A 24,509-nucleotide genomic window follows, 5' to 3' on the forward strand; every position below is an offset into this window, starting at 1 on the left:
AATTACTTTGCCGGTACTGAAGTACATTCTTGCAACTTATAAGATTCTTAGTTAAAATTAATAGAAATTATTTAATGGTCGATATAATAAGTTTATTCATTTAAACTTCGTACACAAAGAATAACAATATAGATCTATATAAAAGAATTAATATTGTGCTTAATTTATATGCAAATGAGACTAAAACTAATATACACAGGCAAGCCAATAACTTACATCTTATTTAAGTGGATATCCTGTTTTCTTTCACTTTTAGATATTTGTAAATACCACAATTACATTTATTTACGTACAAAACAATAAAAAATCAGTCTTTTTTAGGTTACTTGTCAAATAACGGGTATCAAAACCACCACAGAACAAGCGAGTAATCACTAGATTATTTACGAGTCAGCACTGCATTTGTATAAATGAAACTGAAAACTAGTCTATGCAACCATTTTAAAGTATAAATTCAATAGAATAAATAATCTATTGTTAGTATTATACAACTATTTATAATATAAGCATATTATACTACTACCCAAATATTAGTGTCTATAGATATCATAAAAGATCTAGCTACTTTTGTATAAAATTCAAGGAATTTTATACGAAAAATTGCAGAAAAAGGCTGCATACATATTTTACTTTTTATGTTCGATGTTGCGCAAGCCTCGATACCACAAATTTAACAACAGAGCAGAAAATATAAGTTCACACCACAGAGCAAAGTCATGCTACAGACGTACTGTTCATTTTATGTATTAATAATGTAAATTGTTTAATTAATTTTATTTATAACATAAAAATAAAAAAAATAAAACTGCTTTCTGCTTTTTTGACATCATCATCATCTCAGCCATTATCCGTCCACTACAGAACATAAGCCTCCCCCATAAACTGTTCTAAAGAATGGTCCGAGTAACCTGCATCCACTAACTCCCTGCAATGTACTTGAGAAGGGGGAAAAAAGGATTGTTAGTAATGGGGTCTAATTGGCCCATTGCTAACAATACACCCTATCAGGTTGACCTCCACGCAGTTTCCCCTGGAAACCGTCGTGATTAATTCTAGTGGAATTCGTCAGGATGGGCTAACTGACCTGCCTCTTCATCCTCACTGGCCCGTCAGCGTATCCTAATAGCGCAGGCGGGGTTACCATTCCATCATCACCCACTAAAAAAAATGGTCTTGAAATCGTCATTCCATCTAGTGGGGGTCCAACACTTGGGGGCATCTTGTATACGCAATGTAGAACGACCTACTATTTTCACACGTATTTATTATCACATTTCTTATTTAAAAGAGATTTGCCAAAAATTTACGTTGGTACGCCTTTAGCGTTAAAGAATTAATATTAATATCACAGTACAAAGAACACTAATAAGTACAAATTATCAATTATGAATTATTTTAGTACTATCTGTGTGTCTCTATTGACATTTTTAGGGTGCCGTAGGAAAAGGTATAAGGAAACTTTATGGTGCGATTTTTACTGTCATCTATCTATCACAGCAGTATATCTCAGAAACTACTAATGCTATCAATTGCAAATAGTTTTATATGAATATTGTTAGCCTATACACAGTGGCGTAGATAGGTAACCGAAGGCCCTGGGGCAATAAATAGATCAGCCTAGGAATAGAGGTAAGCTTTCCGAAAGTTTCAAACAAAGGTGTTCCAGACTTTTTATTATTATCTAGAGAAAGTCGCAAGTTGCGTTAGTCTTACATATTATTGTAGATATATTGTTTATGCAGTGTATAATTGAAATAAAATCATAAAAAAGTTATTTTATTTATTTTTCTAAGTTCCAAATTTTCCATCTAAAAGTAAAATTAAAATTGGTAAGATGATACAATGTGCATTTGAATATTCTATTTAAGTATAGCTAGTTACTTTTTACGTTAAATACAAGTATGTTTTAGTCATCAATGTAGGCCGGTGCATTTACTATCATTATTAATTTTAAATATAAATTTATTTAAACATTCGTATAAAGACTCTTAGCGATTCCAAGACGACTAGGATGTGCACGAAAGAACATGGCATCATACACATGGCATAATAATATGCCGTTATATTGATTTTGAATTAGGCACATAGGTAATGAACATTCGTTTTTGTTACAAATAAATAAGTACTTATCTATCTCAAAAATAAAGAAACCGCTGCAATCCTCAATTTTTACAACAAATATTATACATTAGTAACAAGTATTATACACTAGTATAGATATTATATAAGATAAATATATATAGAATAGGCCATCCCTGTCCAACCCGTGAATATCGTAAGAGGCGACTAAAGGTACTTAATGGTAGAGGATTGGGCAACAGCGTTCCTCTTAAAATATCTCTCCAGAACCTAATTGAGGTTGCCAAGACGCCTACTAAGTGTAGCAACTACTGACAAAACTCCACTTATGGGAAAGGCTTATGTTCAGCAATGGACAGTTAACGGCTGAAATGATAGATATTATGGTAGTTACATTGAGTTTACAACATTATGTACACCAGAGTTAACATTTTTCAGTTTTAAGTTTTTAGTTTAGAAATTAACACAGAGGATTGCAGAGAATTCTTTTATAAACGGCATAATTTTAATAAGTAAATATAACAATATATGCCGAAAATATCCTTATTTATTTTGCTTTGTACCAATAGTGTAATTTAAAAAAACATTTTATCGTACCTAACTAATATATTATATATATATCTATACCTACATTAACATACAATCTATTTTTATTTCCAAAGTATTTGCAATATATCATGTACTTTTAACAAGTACAACAATAAACTAGTTGAGATAATTGTAACAAAAAGAAAACAATTTCACTAACACCAAAGAAATATATTAATGCAATTCTTTTGTTTCTTCATATGTACTCGGTATAATATAAAAGTAAAATTAAACAAATAACTTGTTTATCCATAAATAATTTGACCCGACAGTTCTTATCTTAATAATTGGATAGTATTATTAATATAAATAAACCAGAAGTCAGAATACAACATTTTAAGTTTCCAAATTCAAAATTGAAGAATATTTGAAAGTGTCTCCTGTATGCAATGGATGCACTGTAGAAAAGTTTTATGATTTCATAGTGAGTAGATACTTTTTGCTCATCATAATGGGTTAATCAGTCAAAACTTAAATGAAGCACATGAAAAAAGTAAATATTTATAACATATATATATTAAAAAATGAAATATATAATAAAAAATCGACTAAAATATCTCCAAAATATTTAGCAATCACCCCTCTCTGTTGTCTTGCCAATTTAACAATTAATTCCATTTATCCATTTTTTCTTTGGTCTTCGTGCCTCTCACACCATATCAATCCATATCCAATAGAGAATACGTATAAATAACCACAGACGCAAAAAATAAAATTATGTCAACAACCTAATTCCATGGACTTTATAATATTTAAATGAGTAATAATTTTAAATACGTAAGCTTTTAAATCTCGATACGAAAGACAAAGTTTTTATGTTTGAAGCCTTCATCATTGTGTCATTACAGACACAATGTGAAACTAATTTTAATATAATTTTTAACAAGAAATTTATTTTAATTTACTTAATGAATGAGCTAAACAAACAGCATAGTGTTCAACAATTATGTACGTAAACATGTACGTGAATAATAAATAAATTCGTGCAAATCTTGTTGGTTCATTTATTTATGATTAATCTTGGGAATTATTGATATCGAATAATTATTCTAGAAATCATATTACAATATGAAAAGCTCATTCTTATAATTATTTTGAATGAAAAAAAAAATACAGTGTGCAGAGTTTACAATTATACCTTATTTGTACCTTCCTCTAAATGCTAGATACATTTAAATTGCAGACGATTATAAATCTTATAATGGTTTTATTTAAATATATTTAATCTTAAGATCATACAAGGCGTTATTGTCGCTGCAACGATGCCAATGGCTTAACAATTTGTGATGCGTACAATTTTTGTAAATCTTATCCACAACTATTGCATATAAATATATTATATTTATCCTTACCATTATGTATAATTATCAAGGATATATATATTTAAAATATACACTTTAATATTTGATACAAAATAATTGCCCGAATTGGACTCACAAAGCGGACAACACACCCACTATACCTTAATAAAAATCTCTACAATTAAAAAAGGCAAATAAAAAAAAAACTAACTGCACTATTTTATCAATAAATACACTATTTTTACAGTTCCCAATATCCCTCTACAATTTACTAAGTATATTTATCCATTGATTCGTGAATGAGCCATAAGATATAAATTTAATTATTATATATAGGTATATATTTAAGAACTTACATAACTTAGATCTATGGCTAGGAATTTATGTAAATACGTGCCTTGTAATAAAGTCTCCACTTTAATAAAATCGTAATTGATCCTTTGGTTAAATCTTATGTCAAAAGATGGAATGCAAATTCACTTGTCTATGGGTAAGTTATGTATTTTTTTTTTCATATATACGCACTCCTGTTATTTTTTATGAATTTGACTAGTACGATGTATGAATGTACTATATTTTTCTCTTAATATACTAGATAAATCAAATTAGAAATCGCGTGTGTGTTATATGCTTACAATATAATGAAAATAATATTTGCGTAACATTCTCTTAGAGGATTCTTTAATGAGGTGTGAACACTTTTAAATTTGTTTCATTTTTATTTTATTGCCAAAACAGAACTATCGTGAATATGGTATATAATGAATGACCTTATTAATCTTCAATTTCAAGTATACTTGGTGAAATCTGAACTAAAGAAATTAATCATAATAAAAATTATAGTTTTGTCTGTTCATGCAATAATTACTTTTAAATGGCGATATTTCTTTATAACAATGGCCATAAATGATAATTATGATAAAAATGTTTGAAATAATGGTACTGAATAACCAATATATGATACTTAACAGGAAATTATATTTATAAACTTAGTACAAAATAAAATAATGTCTTTAAAATTCTGAATATACCAGCAAAGTATGTTAACAAACTGATAACCTAGCTAGAAACTATAGAGTTAAATAACAAAAAGTGATCCCCTAACCCATGAGTTGAAAATCATTTTATTATAGACGATATCACAAACAAATTGTGCATGTACTATAGTCAATATATTATATTACTTACTACATTATATATCGCAGTTACAATATTATTTAGTATGTTCTCAAAACATACATTGCCATGATTTCAACTGGATCTTTATTATTAAAGCTCATTTTCAATAGAACTTAACAGAATTACAACTTTCACGATAACTCTCCAATGGGCGCATTCTGTAGCCACAAATCGTGTATGAAATTATAAAGGTTGTCGCTAACTGCCACCTGAAATTAAAGTATACATACATCTATATAATTTTACTATATTATACTCGATATAATTCGCAACATAATAATTTGAACAAAACTACAGATAACAATTCTGCAAGATCTGCGTATTAGAAATTTTAGTAGGTGAAATAAAGTTATTATAGTCCAGATCACGTAATACACAGACTATTTTCGGGTTATTTACACTGGCAAATAACCAGTCCAAATAAATAGACTAATTTTTGGTCCCATTTTAGCTCAAATATGAATCTTTTTTGTAAATACCCAACACAACTAACTTGTTATATGTCAGTACGTATAAGTTTTAGTTGTGTTGGGTATTTACAAAAAGAGACAAATTTGAACCAAAATGGGGTCGAAAATTAAACCTCGGACGTTATTTACGTAAAGCAACATGCTTACTACACCAAACTAGATTTATAATTTCCCTTTTTTGAAAGGGTCGTCAATGACAATCTTTAATCAACTTTTTATTTTCGGTCTTATTGTGCACAAAAAATTTGTGTATAGAGAATATGAATGTAAAATTTTATTTTTTTATCAGTAATATAATACACCAGCGCAGTAAATACTCCTTATGCACCAAGGACATTCGTGTATACTGCTGAAATAATAAAGCGTATGGCCTCAGCATATACTCGCCCCTGAATTTTGTAAATGTTTTTAAAATAATAATAATTTTCAATAATTACAAAACATACCTTATAAGGCGTAGGATTCAAATTCCTCTTGATGTCTTGTCGGAGAGTACGTAGTGACGACTGCACTCGTTCCCGCACTTCCAACAATGGCTTTGGTTTAATACAAATATGACCGTCTGACCAATACATCTGTAATTAAAAAATATGCGTGCGTCTTTATTTTTACTAGTTATTATCTATCCTATGTCCTTTTTATCCCAAATAGTATATAAAAAAAAAATCCAATAACTGGTTGAACCAATAAATTGCCAAGTAATTATTTTGCCAATAAATTAACAAACAAACAAACTCACTTTCACAGTTTTGTGACTAGAAGTAATTACAATATTTTAATGTTAATAATAAAATGGTATATACCTTATATAAATGTTCCACTTTGCTGGGAATGACGTAAGCCCTCTTCGACTCCTGGAATGGATGCCTGCATAGCACCTTCTGGCCAACTTCTGGTGGTGGCTCCGAAGACCTCTGCAGTAGATCTATGAGGGCATGCCCGTCCGCTCCAAATAATCTGTAAGCCTAAAAAAATATGGAATTAGTAATGGAAATATACAAAATGTATGGGTTTTATAACAGTCATTTTTGTTTTAATATGCACATATACATACGGGCAAAAATTCTAAAAATCAATATAGCCGATTCCGTGGTACCATTCTCTTATCATATCTCTAAAACTAAATATACAACATCTTTGTCCAAATATGCTGTTAGTACGTCAGAAACATATGGACACGCATTTTAGGTTTCCATGTTTAAATTTTTATTGGTTGTTTATATCTATATGAAGTGACCCAATTTATTTCCATAATAGCGACGACACTAAAGTTACAAGTGATAATGAATTGTAACGTATTTATTATTTAAGCAAATAGATAAACTATTTATAAACAGGCAGAAAAAAATTATAAAAGTGTAACAAAACTGAAATCATATGTATGTCATAGTAACACAAAATTGGCAGATTTTAGTTTACTGCTTTACTCTCAATAGAATAAACCACTGATATTCTGCTGTGACCAAATAACGGTCAGACAAACAAAAAACAGTTATGACATAAACAGCAATAATTTTATAATTACAGTGAAATTCAAAAAGTAGGCACTAAATTAAAAAGTAAAATAAAAACCAGAACAAATAGATAACTTCCTCCTATTTTATTAACGAGCAAGGTGTTATTGCAATTATTGGATTGATATTTAGTATTAATAATTTGACACTAGAATAGATTCTAAAGTGCTCTATAAGCCTGTCTCTAATATTAAAGTTTTACTTTGGTATTACAGCTAAATCATTACCGTAAAGATCGATACGAGGTAATTTTCTATTAAGTCAAAATTAGTATAATTTTAGTTTTTTATGGTCATAAAACAGTAATTTCGCGAAATATTTCGAGAAATAGATAAATGGCGCCTCGGAATTGGCTCCACTGTTTTGACCAATCAACTATCATTTCTGTAGTCACAATTTATGTCAATAAATAAACTATCAGATATTGAGGATGACCTATATTCATAGTTCAATATAAAACGTAATATTCAGATATTAATTGTTATTATCTACTATATAATTCCATTGAATATCATTATCTCAAACATAACAAGTACAGGTATTATAAAGATAATGAATAACTAAATGACAATAGTAATGTGTACGTCGAATTTATTGGGTTATTAAATATGTACCGACAATTATCAAATAAAGACCTTGTGTTGAACTACCTAAAAGTTTTTTTACATAAAAATATGAATATTGCACGCATATATTTTGATGCCAAAGTATCACCCTTATCTCTCATTGTCTGGTCTCATAATTCACTTCAACAATATATCACATTCATACATGTATCATAAACATCATTCATTACGAATTTACGTCGAAAATATTCTATATAATACACCGTTTGTTTTTCTTTGATGTGATTATCGTTTTGAAAATGAAGCCACACATAATTTCTATTACAATTATAATGTATCTCTTTTTTATAAGATTGCGCAATCATCATAAGGTCATAAAGGTTATTTATTCTTATGGTTTCACTCATAAATGCGTGCATACCTAAAGTTAGTATTGCAAGGAGGAAGAGGAAAAGATTGCTGGTAATAGGGTTAGTCAGTCCTATTACTAGCAATATATCCTTATCTGGTCACACTCTACGCAGGATCCCCCTGGAAACCATCGTGATTAATTCTTGTTGTATTCGTCACGATGGCCCACTAACCTGCTTTCATCTTCTTAATTGTCTTGTTTATTTCCTATATTGTATAATGCAAATATACTCATTCATTCATCCAATCATCTTCACCTATCATCTCTTACTGGTACCACGCCAGCGTACACCGATAGCGCAGGCGGAAGTACCATTTCACACTTTCTAAGCCATAGTTCGTTTTGTCTCGTTTTATCAAAAAAGCAATTGTTAACTTTATAAAATTGTGAACTTGTTTTAGACACAAAATTATTATTATTATTATCATTTCTAAAAATATATGAATGTTAGCGGACGATGAAACGGCCAATTATTTTATAGACACATAAATTGACTGACACCATGGAAAAGCGAGATAGATTAAAGAAAAATAAAATACTATTTTTTTTCATTGTGAGCAGATGCAATACGTATCATAATGACATTATAATGTGCCTATAACATACATACTACGATAACACAAGTGACAAACAAGCATAAGGCCCGTCTGATGAAATAAACAGTTATCATAAATTATGGGCGCATGTAACAACAAGACGTAATCTACAACCACATTATATCAGACTACAATAAAATTCATGTTTATTTTAATGCTACAATATAATTAAACTGTTTTAGTTTTTTAATACTCAGCCGAGTATCATCATATAAGTATGTCATCGAACGATAAAAGCAAAACACTATTAATAAGATCAGCGAACTCTTATCATCTACCAAACGACAAGTGAAGGATAGGTATATTTTATGAGGCATACTGCGCACCGTATAAATCAGTTTCAATATTCTACAATTGAGTAGTAATTAATATACTAATAAACAATTGACGATAAATTATTTTTAGTACTTATCATATTTAACAAAAGCGCAACAATTACTTTAGCAGCGTAAACAACCCATAAATATCTTGTAATACTGCGTATATTTTTTGATAAATCAATCATAAACTTTTATTATTAGTTGTTGTTAGAGAAGACAAAAAACGCAGAAACTAGAGGCTCATTTCAAAAAGACGAAAAACTATTACATCAACAAGAAATAAATAGGTATTGTTTCACAAAACACCCGACTTCAATCGTGATAAAATCAATAATATTGATTTAAAAACCAAACTGCTGATCCGATTTCAATGATATTTCTATGGGACCAATCTGACAGAACCACTCAGATAAAAAAAGAATTTTCCAAATCGATTTATAAATAACTAAGTTGAGGTAAAAAACATAAAATAAATCCAACAAAATTAAAACCAATTTTTTTAAGTCTGTTAAAAAACAATGTAATCGCGTGCTTATCGCATTTTCAAACACCGTATTATGTAAACATTTAGTGATTTGTCACCGAAATATTACTACTGACAATGTCATATTAGGTACCTCTTTATGGCCAGGAATGGTGACTTTACCAACATCTTGACTCAGCTTGATGCGTGGCTGACTGTTTATTTCCACTAATTTGTAAACGCATCCCAAAGCTGGCTGCCGTTGACACGTGACTGTAAATGTAGTTTATTTTATTAGCAAAACTTTATTGTATTTGGAATCAGTTGCAAGGATATTTATGATAAGTTTAACCAAAGCAGACTTGAACCATAAGTTGTCCGTTTGGGAACTCCGTCACCCTAATGTTTCTGCCACCGATCAGTTGTGATTACATGACTATGTTTCGGCCAGAATGGTGGGATATGACAGCAAAATTGTAAAATATGGAGCTATAACACCATAAAGCCTAAAACAGGCAGCTCACGAAGGTAGCCATGGCATTGTATTAAATTAAACCCATTTTAGACATTCACAATTTTTCATTAGTGACATCACAAATAAGCAAAATGTAACTTTATTTATACGCCTTTATGAGACCTATATAATATCTCGTGGGATAACCCTAGATTTTCGGGGGGAATGGATAGTCAGTAATAAGGGGTTAGTTTGCTATCAATATATCTTATCTAATCAACCTCCACGCGGTTTCCCCTGAAAATCATCGTATTATGACAAATTTATCGTTGAATTCGTCATGACAGGCTTACTGATCTGTCTTTTCATCCTCACCATTTATTCCTCACTGGTGCCCCGCCAGTGTATACCAATAGCCTAGGTGGGGTTACCATTCCATTATCATCCATTAAAAAACCACGGAGAAAAGGAGACCAGAGGGACACTTTGTACAAAAGTCGATTGCTTGGGTACCTCTGTCCTATTCGTGTTTCTACCGTGAAGCAGTTGTGTTTGCATTGCTGTGTTTCGATTTGAAGGGTGGGATATGGCGTTAATAGGGTACAGAGGAATAACATCTGAGTCCTCAGGAATAGCAACGCATGGGGGGTATCATGGGCTAAACAGTATACTCTGTTATGTCCATGGTACTGCTCATGTCTATAGGCGACGGTTATCACTTTCCATCAGGTGGGCCGTCAGCTTGTTTGCTATTCTAAGTTCTATAAAAAAAACAGGAATTTCTAACAATGGGGCTACATTGTTAGCAATAGAAGTCAGGTCGATCTCCTTGCAGTCCCTAGCAGTTGATGAGCTAACCAAACTGCCCATTTATCCTCACCTCACCTATTATTCTTTTCATCGGGGTTACTATTCTAATATCATCCATTCAATGGTTTCTTAATCAGATTTAATCGAAACCTAGAACTGTTTTGTACTTGGTGACATGTTAAAACATTACTGGATTATTGAAACAGCTAACTCATCATTTATCCTTGTTAGGGGCGAAATTATTGATTATTAAGTATTTTTTTTTATTTATTTAATTTAATATATTTTTTATATGTATTTGAAAATACATGGTTGATATGGTTTATTGTGCATTTGTTGTACAAATATTTATAATTCCAATTTCATTGCTGTTTTGGGCAAACCACTGACATTGTTTTGTTATTCTAGACATTATTCAATGTTATCTATTAATAAATTATAACATTGTTTACCTGGTATTATGACAAAATATTATACTATCATTCAAATTCATAAAATACTTAAATGTAAATCGCTTATTTACGTTACATCTCAAATACCTAATTGCTGCAGTAAATGTATCTAGTGTAATCTCTGTTATCTGAAGGAGAGTCAAGAACGTACAGAATTGGCATATATGCACAGACGAATAATGGAAGTAAATGAAGCAGGAAATGTGTGTTAGAACTCGGTTCTCTCTGCCCACCCGTAAGAGACCGGTAAGACAAATTAATAAAAATAAATACCTAAATGTGTTCCAATTCCGAAGCTGTCGATCTTGTGACCCTGTTCGTTTAAACTTAGAATGGTTTCCTCGTTGATGTCATTGGAGGCGACAATAGTTAGTTTAGAGAACCACGGCAACTGGAACTCCCTGGCGATCTGATCAAACGTCTCCCTAGCTAGTACCGAGAGATATGCGAGGTCTCCGCTGTCTATACGTATTCCCAAAGCCCTATAGCCACAATCGTTCAACGCTAAAGCCACCGCGCAGAAGTTCAGCAAACCACTCCTGTTAAAGAAAATGTATATGAAGCCGCAATATTATCACAGACGATGCAATACAGCATTATATGATGATGATGACCTAAGTATTCCAAACATGTGAAGATTTTCAGATACAAGTCTTATCAAAAGTTATTTATATATTAAGCATTCTCTCTATGTATGAACTAATAATGTGCAATGCTTTTACATTATCATCTGCCTTTTTACTTGGCATATTTTATAACTAATCTCAACAAGAATATTTATTATTTTTCAAATCAGGTAAACAAAAATAATAATCCACGATAATACTATGTAAATAATAATAATCAATTAACTCATTTTTATAGTGGCAATTGGTTATATAAAGTTATTTCTGTACAAGATTGATTGTTTACAAAATATGCCAAGTAAGATTAAACAAAATATAGGAATATATCCTTATTGAAGCATTTACACTATATGGCATAATACAATTACCTAGCATTTGGAATTGGTATTATGTATACTGTGCCAGCAAGTTAAACATTCTTATACAATCTAAAAGTAGGAATAATATTACGCGCTGTATTTCAATGTGGGTGCAGTAATGCAAATGATGTCATAGAGCGCTGCATATATGTGACTCATGGCTGAGTGAAGTACCGCTAGTTCTAAATAATTTGAAATAATTTTATAACTTGCTACCCAAATGTATGGCATACAATGAATATATGTACATGCAAATAGATTAAATACTGTGAATTATGCATATCCCTATACAATGCAACTGTGCCCAATGACTAAGGTAGCCCCTAATCTTGCTCATAGGTCCAGGACAATACGTCACACTGAAGCAAATATAAGGTCTCCTCGGTTGTGTTCTCGTATATTTACATTCGGTTGTTATTATGAAGCGCCGTCCATATACGCTTCACTGAAAAAGCCAAATAAAATAAATCGTACTACGGCCATGAGTTTCATGTTAGAGCGGCCCCGTGGGATGTCCCAGCGTGTAGTTACGAGTGTGCTTGTTGGTAACTATTACCTCCCGCCCGTGTGTTAATCATGCCCATCCCATCGATGAATAAGTAAATGTAAAATGAATGGCAACAACTGGACAGACAGGCCAGCTTTCGATATGTAATTCTTAACTATAATCAAAATCCACATAACTTAGACATAAATGAACGATGCAAAACAATACAAATTTATCAGACACCAAATGTCAATATGAGTTGTCTATTGCATTTTACCTCAGTGTGCGTTCGACCGTGCTATATCCATATGTACTATCTATACTCGGTGATATTTGTATTCTAGGACCATTGGGTCCACAGTTGCTATTGTAGCCAGAATGCCCATTGATACGCTGCCTGTGTCGTGATGGTAAGCCTTGAAAATTATACCTCTTGACATCGTACGTATCCACTAGAGCCATGAAACCTGACGGGAATGCAATGGCATATGATATTAGGGCGGCCAGTTCGCCGTCGCTCGCCTCTTCCGGGGATATGTCTATGATGGAGGAGACTTTCTTGCGCCACTCTGATGCCAGCTGTAGCAAGTTGCACGGCGCCCGTGTCTCCGCGTGACTCAACGTCGCGGAACTGACGTCGTCTAACGTGCTGAACGACGTCACAAACGAGTGCGCGTGAGTCCCCTTCACTGGTATGTTGAACATTTTCCCAGCTAACACATTACTTGTGCCATCAAAACCACCTGAAAACGTTTTGTTTTGTTTATAATATTTTAATAAACATTGACAAGTAATAAAGAATTATTTATGTACTTTATCTTTGTATAATATCGTACATTTACGCGAGAACTTCCTAATCAATAAAAGATAAGTGTAAATTTTATTAATACTACTTATATAACAACAAACCGAATAGTACAACTAGCGAAATATTAACAACTACCGTATATCTACTAATACCGTTACGTTACTATGTGACGTACTTGCATCGTTCAAACTTTTAGCCTTCAAAACGTAACAAACAGACATTATATTAGAAATTGATTTACTACTTAGCTCGTATTAATATTACATTACTTGTAATGAAGAAAACATGTTAATGTTAGACAAATTTCATTTTCGTTGGAGCTCAAAAAATACTATCTAGTCGAGGCGTCCAAGGGCAAGGTTCGCTGAGTCGCCTGATTAAAGCTATTAAATAAACATGTATTCGATATTGGAGGCTTCTCATGAGTCAATAGCACGGTGGGGTGTGTTATATTGCACGGGTCTGAAGCGCGGTGCTCTGTACCAGGCACGGGGGAGCTCGGTTACAGCCGCCGAGCCGCGGAAACACGCTATTATAATCAATACAAAAACATGTTAATTTACGCTATCCTCCTGCGGACTTTGTCTTCGAGAGGGAATAGCATGGTACCGAGGTGACTCATGCTATGGCAACTTGTTATTAATTTTGAAATGGGAAAACTTAAATGTAGGGCAGATATAACGGATCCTTCATATTAGCAGTTAACCAGAAACCTAATGATAGATTTTAAAAGTGAACAACAAAGAATAAATAAACTTTATTAAATAATAAAACGCAGTTCGTACAAGAGATTAAAACTACCCACGATACTATTCTCTAAAATTAAAATTTGGATAGTTTAGCAAAATTATTATGGTATGGATCATAATCAAGTGTAAAGCAGTTCTGTCGAAATTTTACTATAAAATTAATGAACGTACAATAATCGTTCTAAAAATAATATCAAACCGAAATTTTAACTCGAACAAGTCTTTTTTTACGGAACAAAGTCTGAAATTATTTCATATCAATATGATGATATTTGTAAATAGGTAATTTGATAGATATGCTAACAACGGTAGGTAAACCCAGTTGGGATAGTAATGTTTAGAAATTATACTCAGTACTATGTTTTTATGGAACTTAGAATGGCAAACAAGCTGACGGCCTACCTAATGGAAAGTGGTAGCCGTCGTCTATAGACATGAACAGTATCATGGTATTTAGTGTCGCCCATGATACCCTTCATGTGTTGCCATTCCTGAGGACAAAGGTGTTACGACTGTGTACTCTGTAAGTAATATATTTCTATAGTGGTAACATTGCTGTTTATCTTGAACATTCAATTTACAAACATAACGAGTCTACCATCACAATATAGTTCAGATAAATGTAGTTTGGTAACGGTGTTGCCTTATAACTTGAGATGATGCAGGCTGCACGTGGACACAGAATCTGAAGTAATAAATTACTATGCTATTTAACTAAAATGAAATGAAATAATTACCTATGTATGCATATTTGGATGCAGATAAACCTCCGTCTGGTCCTTGCGCCCTTCGTAAACCGAACTCCAACAAAGACACATGTTTTCCAGCCACCATACGATATCGCGCAGCATTCGTTGCCATTAAACTAAACAAAAAATATTATGTATTACCACCGCTGATATAAAAAAAAATCGTCACAAATATACTCACATTCTCAAACAAAAGTTACATCAAAGTGTCCCGAAATTTTTAAATAAATAAACGAGTTGATTATTTGCCGTAAATATGAATATCGGAAGAATTCAGATTTTGAAAAAAAAAATTGTTAGAGTATTTCAACTCATTTAACTATAAACATCATTGGATGCATAAAAATAAATGCAAAATTTGCTTAAGTAATTTGTGTTTGGTTATTTTCAATGCAGTTTTTTTAGAATCCGTTAGTGCCTCTTTGATTTTTTATAAATCAATGATTACCACCCATAACTTAACTATATTATATATACAAGGTGATGAAAACAACGATTAGGATTTTAGAAATTGTTTGTTTGTACAACGTACTGTACAGTAATGTCAAAAATTATGGAATACGGAATTCTTAAGAATGCATATAATGGCGGATTATTTTCATAAAAGAGATTTCTTCCCGTCAACCTTTGAATGTCTGGTAGAAATTAATATTATATGATATTATTATAAATTACATTTTTTTTTTGTACCACAAAGGTGACAAACAAGCGTACATTCAGTCTGATGATAAACAGTCACTATGGTCTACGGGTGCGTGTTACCGACCCTAAAGAAACCTTAACACCGCCTTTTTGAAGAAATCCATACTGTAGTTATTATTATTCTATGATATAATTCTTAATACTAAATAAATAATTAACCTGATATGCACCGAATACCTACAGCTATTATATTTTTTAAGAAGAGTGTAACGTGCAATACTATTTTTATTTTATTTATTCGTATATTTTTTTACAAATTTCTGGTTAATATGATATGGTGACTATTAAAGGCTAAGGTGGCTAAGGCAATACACATTATACCAGTGTAATAAAAAAAAACTCCAAATCCCATATCGCACCGTTAGGGCAGTGATGTAATATAATACTATCCTCACATTCATAATAGCATTTGTGTTCACAAAAAAAAGTCGTGTGAAATATGCACCTCATTTTATGGTTTAGAATAAAGTTATTTACCAACTGTAGATAAATTTATCTTCTACAATATAGAACTTAAAACATGGTAACTTTTTCGTGAGACTGTGTATGTTATCGTTGTGATACTTCGTGTGTAGTACTAGTAAACCATAGTTACCTGTTTGAAGTTACCACTTTAAAGCCTTGAATTTTGAGTTTGTAACAATGGTACAAATTTAAACAACGTTAACGGAGGATTCTAGGGTGTCAAACATGAAATGTAATTTTAATTTTCGGACTCAAGTCCGTGTTTATACCGAAAACGGTATAAACAAAAACACGAACTAGTAGATAGAGATTAACATTTCGTTAATCATAAATCCTACCATATAAGTCCAAATGAACGATATTTTAACATTTTTAAACGCCATGTAATTTTAATATTAAATTTGTGTTTCGTTCGGCCCCGAAATTACGGAAAACATTTCATGATAGGTTCTCAAATTGAATACCGTCTAATCCAATCCTTTAAATTTCTAATGAAATTTGTATACAGACCTAAATAATTGTCAGTGAGAGTAGATCGAACTGTCGATCGGTAGACTACGTCAGAAAGCTTTGTGTAATATTAGAAAAAGTAGTAGTAGAAGCCGAAAAATTTTAAATTATTTTGCCATTGAGGAATTTCGAATTTGTCCTATGAGGAATTATCACGTAGTACTTTATTAAATTTCGGTGCATAAAAAAAAACTCAAAACTTACAATATGCTAGTAATCAATTCAATAGGTATCCAATTATCCACACCTACTGTCACGATGTATAATGGAAACAAACTTAAAAATATGCGACTATTCGCAGATAAATAATTTATGAGGTAAGTAATATTGAAACCATGTCAACTGTATGGAGGTTTTACAATAGTTACCACTCAATAGTAATGACAGTCGATGGAATACATAAAGTAAATTTTTAACATTTTTATCTGGATCAATTGGGTGGTTCAGTTTGATTGTTGGTTGTTTTTGATGGTACTTATTGTATTATTATTGGACGGAAATAAATTAGGATTATTTTACATTCTATTTACTACATGCAAATATAAATCTATACGTTGTCTATATACATTCATAACGGTAATTTTATGTTCACCGGGAGTCTCCTTCAATTAAGTTATTAACATAAATATTAAAAATAAAATATCTATGCTTATGCAAGATCTTCACCGCTATCAAAATATACCTATTACGCAATAGATAATTTCTCCGTTTTAATTCCCTCTCCATTGAGCTGACCTTATCCCTTATCCGTGAACCGAATATAACCATTTAAAAAAGGAACGAACACCTGATAGATACAATGTATGCGTACCATTTCCGCGTGTAAAAATGAAATGTTTATGTAGTAGTGACTATTATAAATTACGCAATTTTTGTACCAAATATGTGTCAGGATATGCATTGCTCGACTATAATATATACCCTCCTTGGCAGTGCGACACACGAATTTAATAAGCTAAAAGAATAAATGCCTTTGAACGATAATTCTATTGCTTAATTAACTGTAACATAGTACCTACCCCCCTGACAAATATCATTGATAATAATCGTTCTGGACAGTAATCAGAATGAACAAATTATTTCATTATTAAAAAATTCGCTTCTAAATGATAACACGATTATTTTATCGATTAAACGATATTTTATCTATAGGCTTTAATTATTTTCACCAGTCAAGCTTGACTATTGATGATAACGTTAGATATGTAGGTATCTAATATGCAAACAGTTATCTGCAAAATTATTCTTTATCATGAACAAAGTAATAAATCGGAAACATATCTTTATTAATCAATTACAAATTTTCGAATGCACTTATGTATGTCAATATTTTACTAATTAAAATAGTAACCATACGATATCTATATATGGGAAGTATGTTTGTTCCGGCATAAAGCAAAAACTACAACATTAAATTGGTTGCGATTTACACAGTTGTGTTTCTGAGGGGTAACTTAAGATTTGACGTCTTAAATTGATACCCCATCGAGAAGAGGTAAAAATAATTGGTTTTGCTACTTTTACAATGCTCGTGTACAAAGTAGCGGGCAAAAAGCTAGATATGACACATAAATAGAAATTAAATGCAGTCTGTTGGTAAATGCATCAATTGAGAAATTCTTGACGGAATTAGCTATTTCTTTGTTTTTTTAATTTTCGTAATAATCCGACTAAGGTATAAGTCGCCCAGAGCCAAAGACATATTATTACTACATATTATTAATAGACATATTAATTATAATATTTAAAATCGTTAATAAGTTTTTCACATAAATTTACTAGAAATAAACAATGAATTCCAGCTATTGAATTTAACTTAATACCTATTAGTCTGTTAAGTCATCACAAGAAAATAACTGATAGAATTTCATCGAAATTTTACAACAAAATTTTTATTAGTAGATAATATTATTTGGTTAAAATCCATCCGGAGTAATTGGTACCTAATGATATTACAAGTATTTCAATTTAATAAACTCTTTTACTAATTAGTTAATTAATAAACAGCTGTAACTTATTAATGGATTTTTAAGCTGGTCTAATACCGTTAAATTAATATTTACAACATAAAACTTGGTGTATATTTTACATATAAGAATCATAAATTACATACTAATCTTTTCTATTATAAGAAAACATTCCATGCAACCTGTAGATAGTTAATATTTATGAAAATCACCTACATGTTATTAGTATCTTAAAATAATCACATTTTTGCACCGATTTTTAAATCAATAGATTAGTAAATTTATCTAGGTAGTTCGGAAAAAAAGGGTGCAAAAGATGGAAGACGGAGACCCAAAGATCTATTTACCGTGAAAATAAGTTATAACTTATTACTGTGATTTCTCGAACTGATTCCGAACTTATGTTAACGTCATATTCTTATTATTTCTTTGCATTACGCAATATCTACGTCAAACACTATTACTGAAATTTAATCTTGTCAAACAGGTATCTAAAATAAACAGATTTCAATATTTTTGAAATAGTAAAATAAACTACAAAATGTTGGATTTTGATGGAGGAAAAATATTTTATAAAAACTTCTAAAACAAAATACACGTGTGTTACTTTACGTTTTATGATTAATTGCTTTTTATTTAAAATTTTTAACAATTAATAGATTAACGTCACCAGTTTTAGGTATGAAATCAATCAAATTTATTAACTAAAATTTAAGATTAAATTGAAATCTACTAATTACATTTTTTTACTTCTAACTGATATGATATAATTAAAAAGGGTTTATTGTTGTCAAAAATAATAATTATGGAGTTGATAACCTGTAAATTCTATCAGTTTACGCTTCTTATATCAGAAATACTAATCTATATAATCTCTAGGTAATTCAGTTTTCACATGGTCATTGTAAATTAAAATACTACGTGAGAAAAAAAAATTTGAAGAACCTTTTTTTGCAACTCACGATCTCACACATCGTTTCCTAATGACTTAATACTAATTGAATATATTACTATGACGACATATGATACAGACAAGAGTAGATACTCAAAGTTGTACAATGAAATTAGCGATGCAGTCATATTTTGTGTGAGTCATTTATCTTAACTACATTATAATGCTTACCTTGCAAAGTTAACCAGGGTCAATAGGGTTGTCTCTAGTAATTGTGCGATTATCAGGGGTCCTTCAACTCTCAGCAACGGTACTCTGCAATTTTATTGAACTTTAAATATTACTAAATTTTTAACCGACTTCGAAAATGAGATTCTTAATTTGAATTTATTTTATACGATGTCTTTGCGAATTTAGAATACATTTTGATGAAAAATATTCCCTAGTGATGGTTACACACAAATTATGTCACTATGCTATGCGATTATATCTGTGTTTACAATAAAATCTTAAATGATTTGTACCTAAGATTCATTATTGCAAAAACAGGGTAATGCCTTTTGCTAGCTCCATTTGAAATATGCTACAAAAATATATTGTTAAGATTCGACATTAGATGTTTTTCGATTTAAATTAATGCAGTTTAATCTAACCATTGCGCAATAAAGAACATAGCTCACAATGGTTTCGAGTTAGTATAAAAAAAAAACATGCATGCTCCAGAATATCACAACTCTGGATTCAACAATAGTTTTAAAACACGTCCACACCTCTTGTTTGTTGTTAAGAAGTTGGTATCTAACAATGCAGTACCAAATCAACTATGTTTATTCATCATAACAATACAAAAAATAAGTCAAGGTAAATTAGGTTGTTAATAATAGGAAATTATTTGTTGACTGCAGCTTACTAATTAGGACTTAATATATATTTAAATAATAAACACAAACTAAGTAAACAACATAAAATTTTGTATTAAAAATAGCAACCTTGGAAATACGACTGATCCTTCTTCAATTGCACTCAGTTTAATATCCTTGCATGTTAGATCCTTTAAATATGCAAAAAACTCTGGTTCTATATTTTCTGGCAATGTCTGCTTTAAATATTCTATATCTGAAAACTCATTCTATTTTAATAATTGTAATGTAATAATGTTTTGTATATGAATAATAATTCGCTTGCACCATAAGTTTACGCTGGCGGAGCACTAGAGAGGGATAATAAATGCGAATGAAGTTTGTAGTACTATTATGATGAATTAATTAGGAGTTAACCACAATAGCTTCCATGGTTTCTGGTTGAGCTGGATGACTTTATCAGTATGAGTTAATAAACCTGATTTCATCATCACATATCATCTTTCATACCCAGTGGGGTAACAATAGAGTGGTAGGGCTGGCAAAATGCCACGGGCCCCCGATCCAAAAGGGCCCTGGCTCAATTTTTTTTTGCATTGTACCTGAGTATTTTATTTTATGTGAAAAGTATTATTTTTTTATTGATAGGGCCTCATCAAAAGAATTTGCCACAGGCCCCAAATGGTATAGTTACACCACTGCTCATACCCCATCATCATCAAACATAAGTGCAGATAAAATTCCCAATTAATACTTGTATATTTAAAAATCTGAAACTAGATATAGAGTTCTACTACAAAGTCATTTATATTATTAGGAACAATTTGGAAAATATTAGACAAATAAATGAGAGATTGTATATCTTCATTCATTTGACTTATAATTTCCTAATTGTTCCACCATAACTCTATTTAAGTCTGTTGATCGAAAGATTAAAAATTAGTATTTTAAAATATAATAAAAAACATTGACAGTAAAAATTTAAGATATTTCAAGTGTTCCTGTTTCAGCATTACACTAAACAACAGTACAAATAAGTACATAGTGTTACTAATATAAATTAATAATGTGTGTATGATAAATCCCTTTTTAATAGATGTTTTTAAATAATTAGTAATAAAACAATACTAACCACTATCAGAATAATGAAAGTTTTCTAAGAATTTAAGACACTCTTCAAGTCCAGCAAATATTGTAAATTCGCCTTGAAAAGGATTTGTACGGAAAAATAAATCAAAAACTGCAACATCATTAACTTTACCAGACTTCCAGTAAGCATATGCCATGGTGATCTGATAGAGATCTGAGAAAATAAGAAAATTTATTTATTTAAATGTACATTCAATTTTAATGTAGATATCAGGTTATAATAAAAGTAAACACAGGCAGACACATCCATTGAAGGAATTTCTTCCAGTGAACTCTGAGACCCCAAAAGGAGAAAGTATCTATAAGAATTGTATATAAAACATAACATACATAGTGCAAAAATAATATGATAAGTATTAAACTGTATCAATAATAGCTATAGAATATATATGTATAATATAATTATATATAATATAATTATATATATTATATAATTATATAATATACTATTAATTATATAATAATGTATATTTTAATTGTTTCATTATCAAACAAAAGTATTCTTGTTAGACTGCCACAAGGTCATCCTGAACTACCTGTATTAACCCCAAGCAAAACATGTTGTAGCATTAAAAGATCTTTTTACTCCTAAAGGAAAAAATACAAAACTACATACATTTTTAAAGTTGTATTTACTGTCAATTTCTTATAATGATTATTTGTTTGATTGAGCTTATTGCAATCAATTAATAAATAATTGTAATAAGAACCTATCAGTTATGTAAAATTGTTTTATTGAACTAAGTGTTATTTGGGGACCAATATTATTAGTTTTTTGATTAGAATTATTTTGTTTAATTCCACTACCATCAGTATGTGTATTACTGCCAACGTAAGATGTAATAAATAAAGTATCAGTTATGTATATTAAGTTTTAAAAACTATAAATCACAGTGGATCATACAAATACAAAATTAATTAGATTAACAGATTTAAATTTGTTTTAAATTTTATATATACATTATTGTAATCTTACTAATATAAAACATAATAATTTGTAATGTTTGGATATTTGTATGTTTTTAACTCAATCATGCTTAAACAGCAGAATGGGTGTGAATTAAATTTAATACATAAATGAGTTATATCCTAACTTAACACAAAGAATGCTTTCATTTTAAAACATCAAGAATCAGCTAAATTTTATAAGTATAATATTACATCCACATTCATGGCTAGAATTACTAAGAAATTAATACATTATTTGCCTAAATCTACAAAAAATCACAAATGTATAAATAGATAATATAAGATTTTCTATACTAAAAGTAATCATACATAATTATAAATACAATTAATGTTTGATAGCAAACCAATTCCTGTAACAAAACACTTTTTAATATAAAGTTTGTTTATTATCACCACCTAACCTAATGTTGTTTCTATCAATATTCTAAGCTTTTTACATGAGTTTTATGTAAGAATCCCCAATCAAAAATTAACTAAATAGGTACTATTGTGACCAATTTTGTAGCAAAGCAACATTGGTAGAAAACAATAAAATCTAATAAACTTAAATGTCTTTCTTTTAAAAACAGTATAAATAAAAACAGAAGTAGAAACGAATTACCTGTGTAATTAAATGTGGGGCTGTTTTATTATATCAATGTTATATAGATAGAAGTTTACAAATGAACGAGTAATCGTCAATAAAAGATTTTTGAAATTCGCTCCAAAATAATAATCCGAATGACTTACCAGTGAGTAAAGGTTGGACAATTCCGTTTTGTCGTGCCATTTTTCTACTACAAATCAAATCATCACTAGACATTTTCGTTGCAAGTAAAGACATAAATGATACAAACTGATACGTGAAGAATGTATGCTATCTGTCGTGCGACTAAAAAAAATTGTTTCATTGTGATCAAGAGCTCGTGCTTATCAGCGCGCCAAACACAATTTGACAAAATAGAATGTACTTTACGCATGCGTACAAATTTCCTATTGACTACCTACATAACTTTAGAGGTCATAATCGAAGGTCGTTAAAAGTACACTCAGGAAATAATCACGCAAGAGACTTGAAAAAGAAACATTTTTTATAAAATAAAAAAAAATAAATATCAAAAAAGATTCATTCAATTTCCTTCACAGATTATATTATATCTATTCTGCGCGTTGTAGCGAATACTAATGACAGTGACAGTTGATAGTTTGACAGTTTTAATAAAAATATACATACTTTTGGGTTTATAAGGAGTTAAAATACTTAGGTACATAATAATCATTTTGATATTTTTTCACTGTCAATAATTGTTTATATTCAGTTATGTTTAATTTTTTTTCTTTTAATGATATTTCAACTGTAGTATTCTATAAAGCGCCGATCGTCCATCTAAAACTCCTAACGCAAATACAACAGTTTTCAAGTTCTAGTTGTGTTTTTAACGAGCTTAAATAGTATCTGGCTGGATCAACTACCTACTACTAAAAAAAATCGACTTTTCTTTCTGAAATTGCAATAAAATATTTAATCGATCAAAGCTCCTAAGTACATATCTGATGAATACTAGTTTAATTAAAAATCTGTTTAAATTTTTTACACCTAGGTAGAGCACTAATTACTTAAATTTTAGTCAAACCAATATATTTTAATTTACTAAAAATAGTTAAATACCTACTTTAATAATAATAAAACTATGAATAATGGGATAAGAATATATATCATAAATAATGGATAAAATAAAAGCAGTGAACTGTATGATTGCCTCTTTTCTTTTTACGTTAATATCACTGGCAAAATGAGGATGAGTGTAGGATAAGAGTGAAGAGTTTTTTTTCAATTATGAAACATATGAGGTAATCATGATTAAGGAATAGGAAAATAAAATATGTAATAATTGCTATATTTTTGCAGCGTTTATACAACCCTTATCGTTGATATAATCGTCGATATCAACATTATTTTTTTTTACATTAATCGAAGTAATCTAAATTTTAAATAACGATCTGTCACTCGATATCAGTACTCTGGAATAAACT

The 24,509-nt window shown here is 30.4% G+C and overlaps 1 protein-coding gene across 2 annotated transcripts; it reads right to left on the bottom strand.

Moving 5' to 3' along the window:
* Positions 1–1,763: 1,763 nt before the first annotated feature.
* Positions 1,764–23,534, bottom strand: LOC113518217 (nicotinate phosphoribosyltransferase). Of its 2 annotated transcripts, none has more exons than XM_026903021.3 (11): positions 23,226–23,534; positions 21,511–21,681; positions 20,508–20,634; positions 19,750–19,833; positions 14,971–15,098; positions 12,954–13,419; positions 11,478–11,743; positions 9,643–9,761; positions 6,421–6,582; positions 6,064–6,192; positions 1,764–5,356 (listed from the first exon to the last, which is right to left on the bottom strand). In XM_026903021.3, the coding sequence occupies exons 1-11, from the start codon at positions 23,317–23,319 to the stop codon at positions 5,279–5,281; spliced, it is 1,824 nt and encodes a 607-aa protein (XP_026758822.2). In that variant the 5' UTR covers positions 23,320–23,534; the 3' UTR covers positions 1,764–5,278. The 2 variants fall into 2 exon arrangements, with proteins under 2 accessions (XP_026758822.2, XP_026758823.2); XM_026903022.3 differs by having other exon boundaries at positions 13,107–13,419; positions 23,226–23,529.
* Positions 23,535–24,509: the final 975 nt, after the last annotated feature.

The sequence above is a fragment of the Galleria mellonella genome, unplaced genomic scaffold (genome assembly GCF_026898425.1).
Source record: "Galleria mellonella isolate WM207_F2 unplaced genomic scaffold, CSIRO_AGI_GalMel_v1 utg132, whole genome shotgun sequence".
NCBI classification, from domain to species: Eukaryota; Metazoa; Arthropoda; class Insecta; order Lepidoptera; family Pyralidae; genus Galleria; species Galleria mellonella.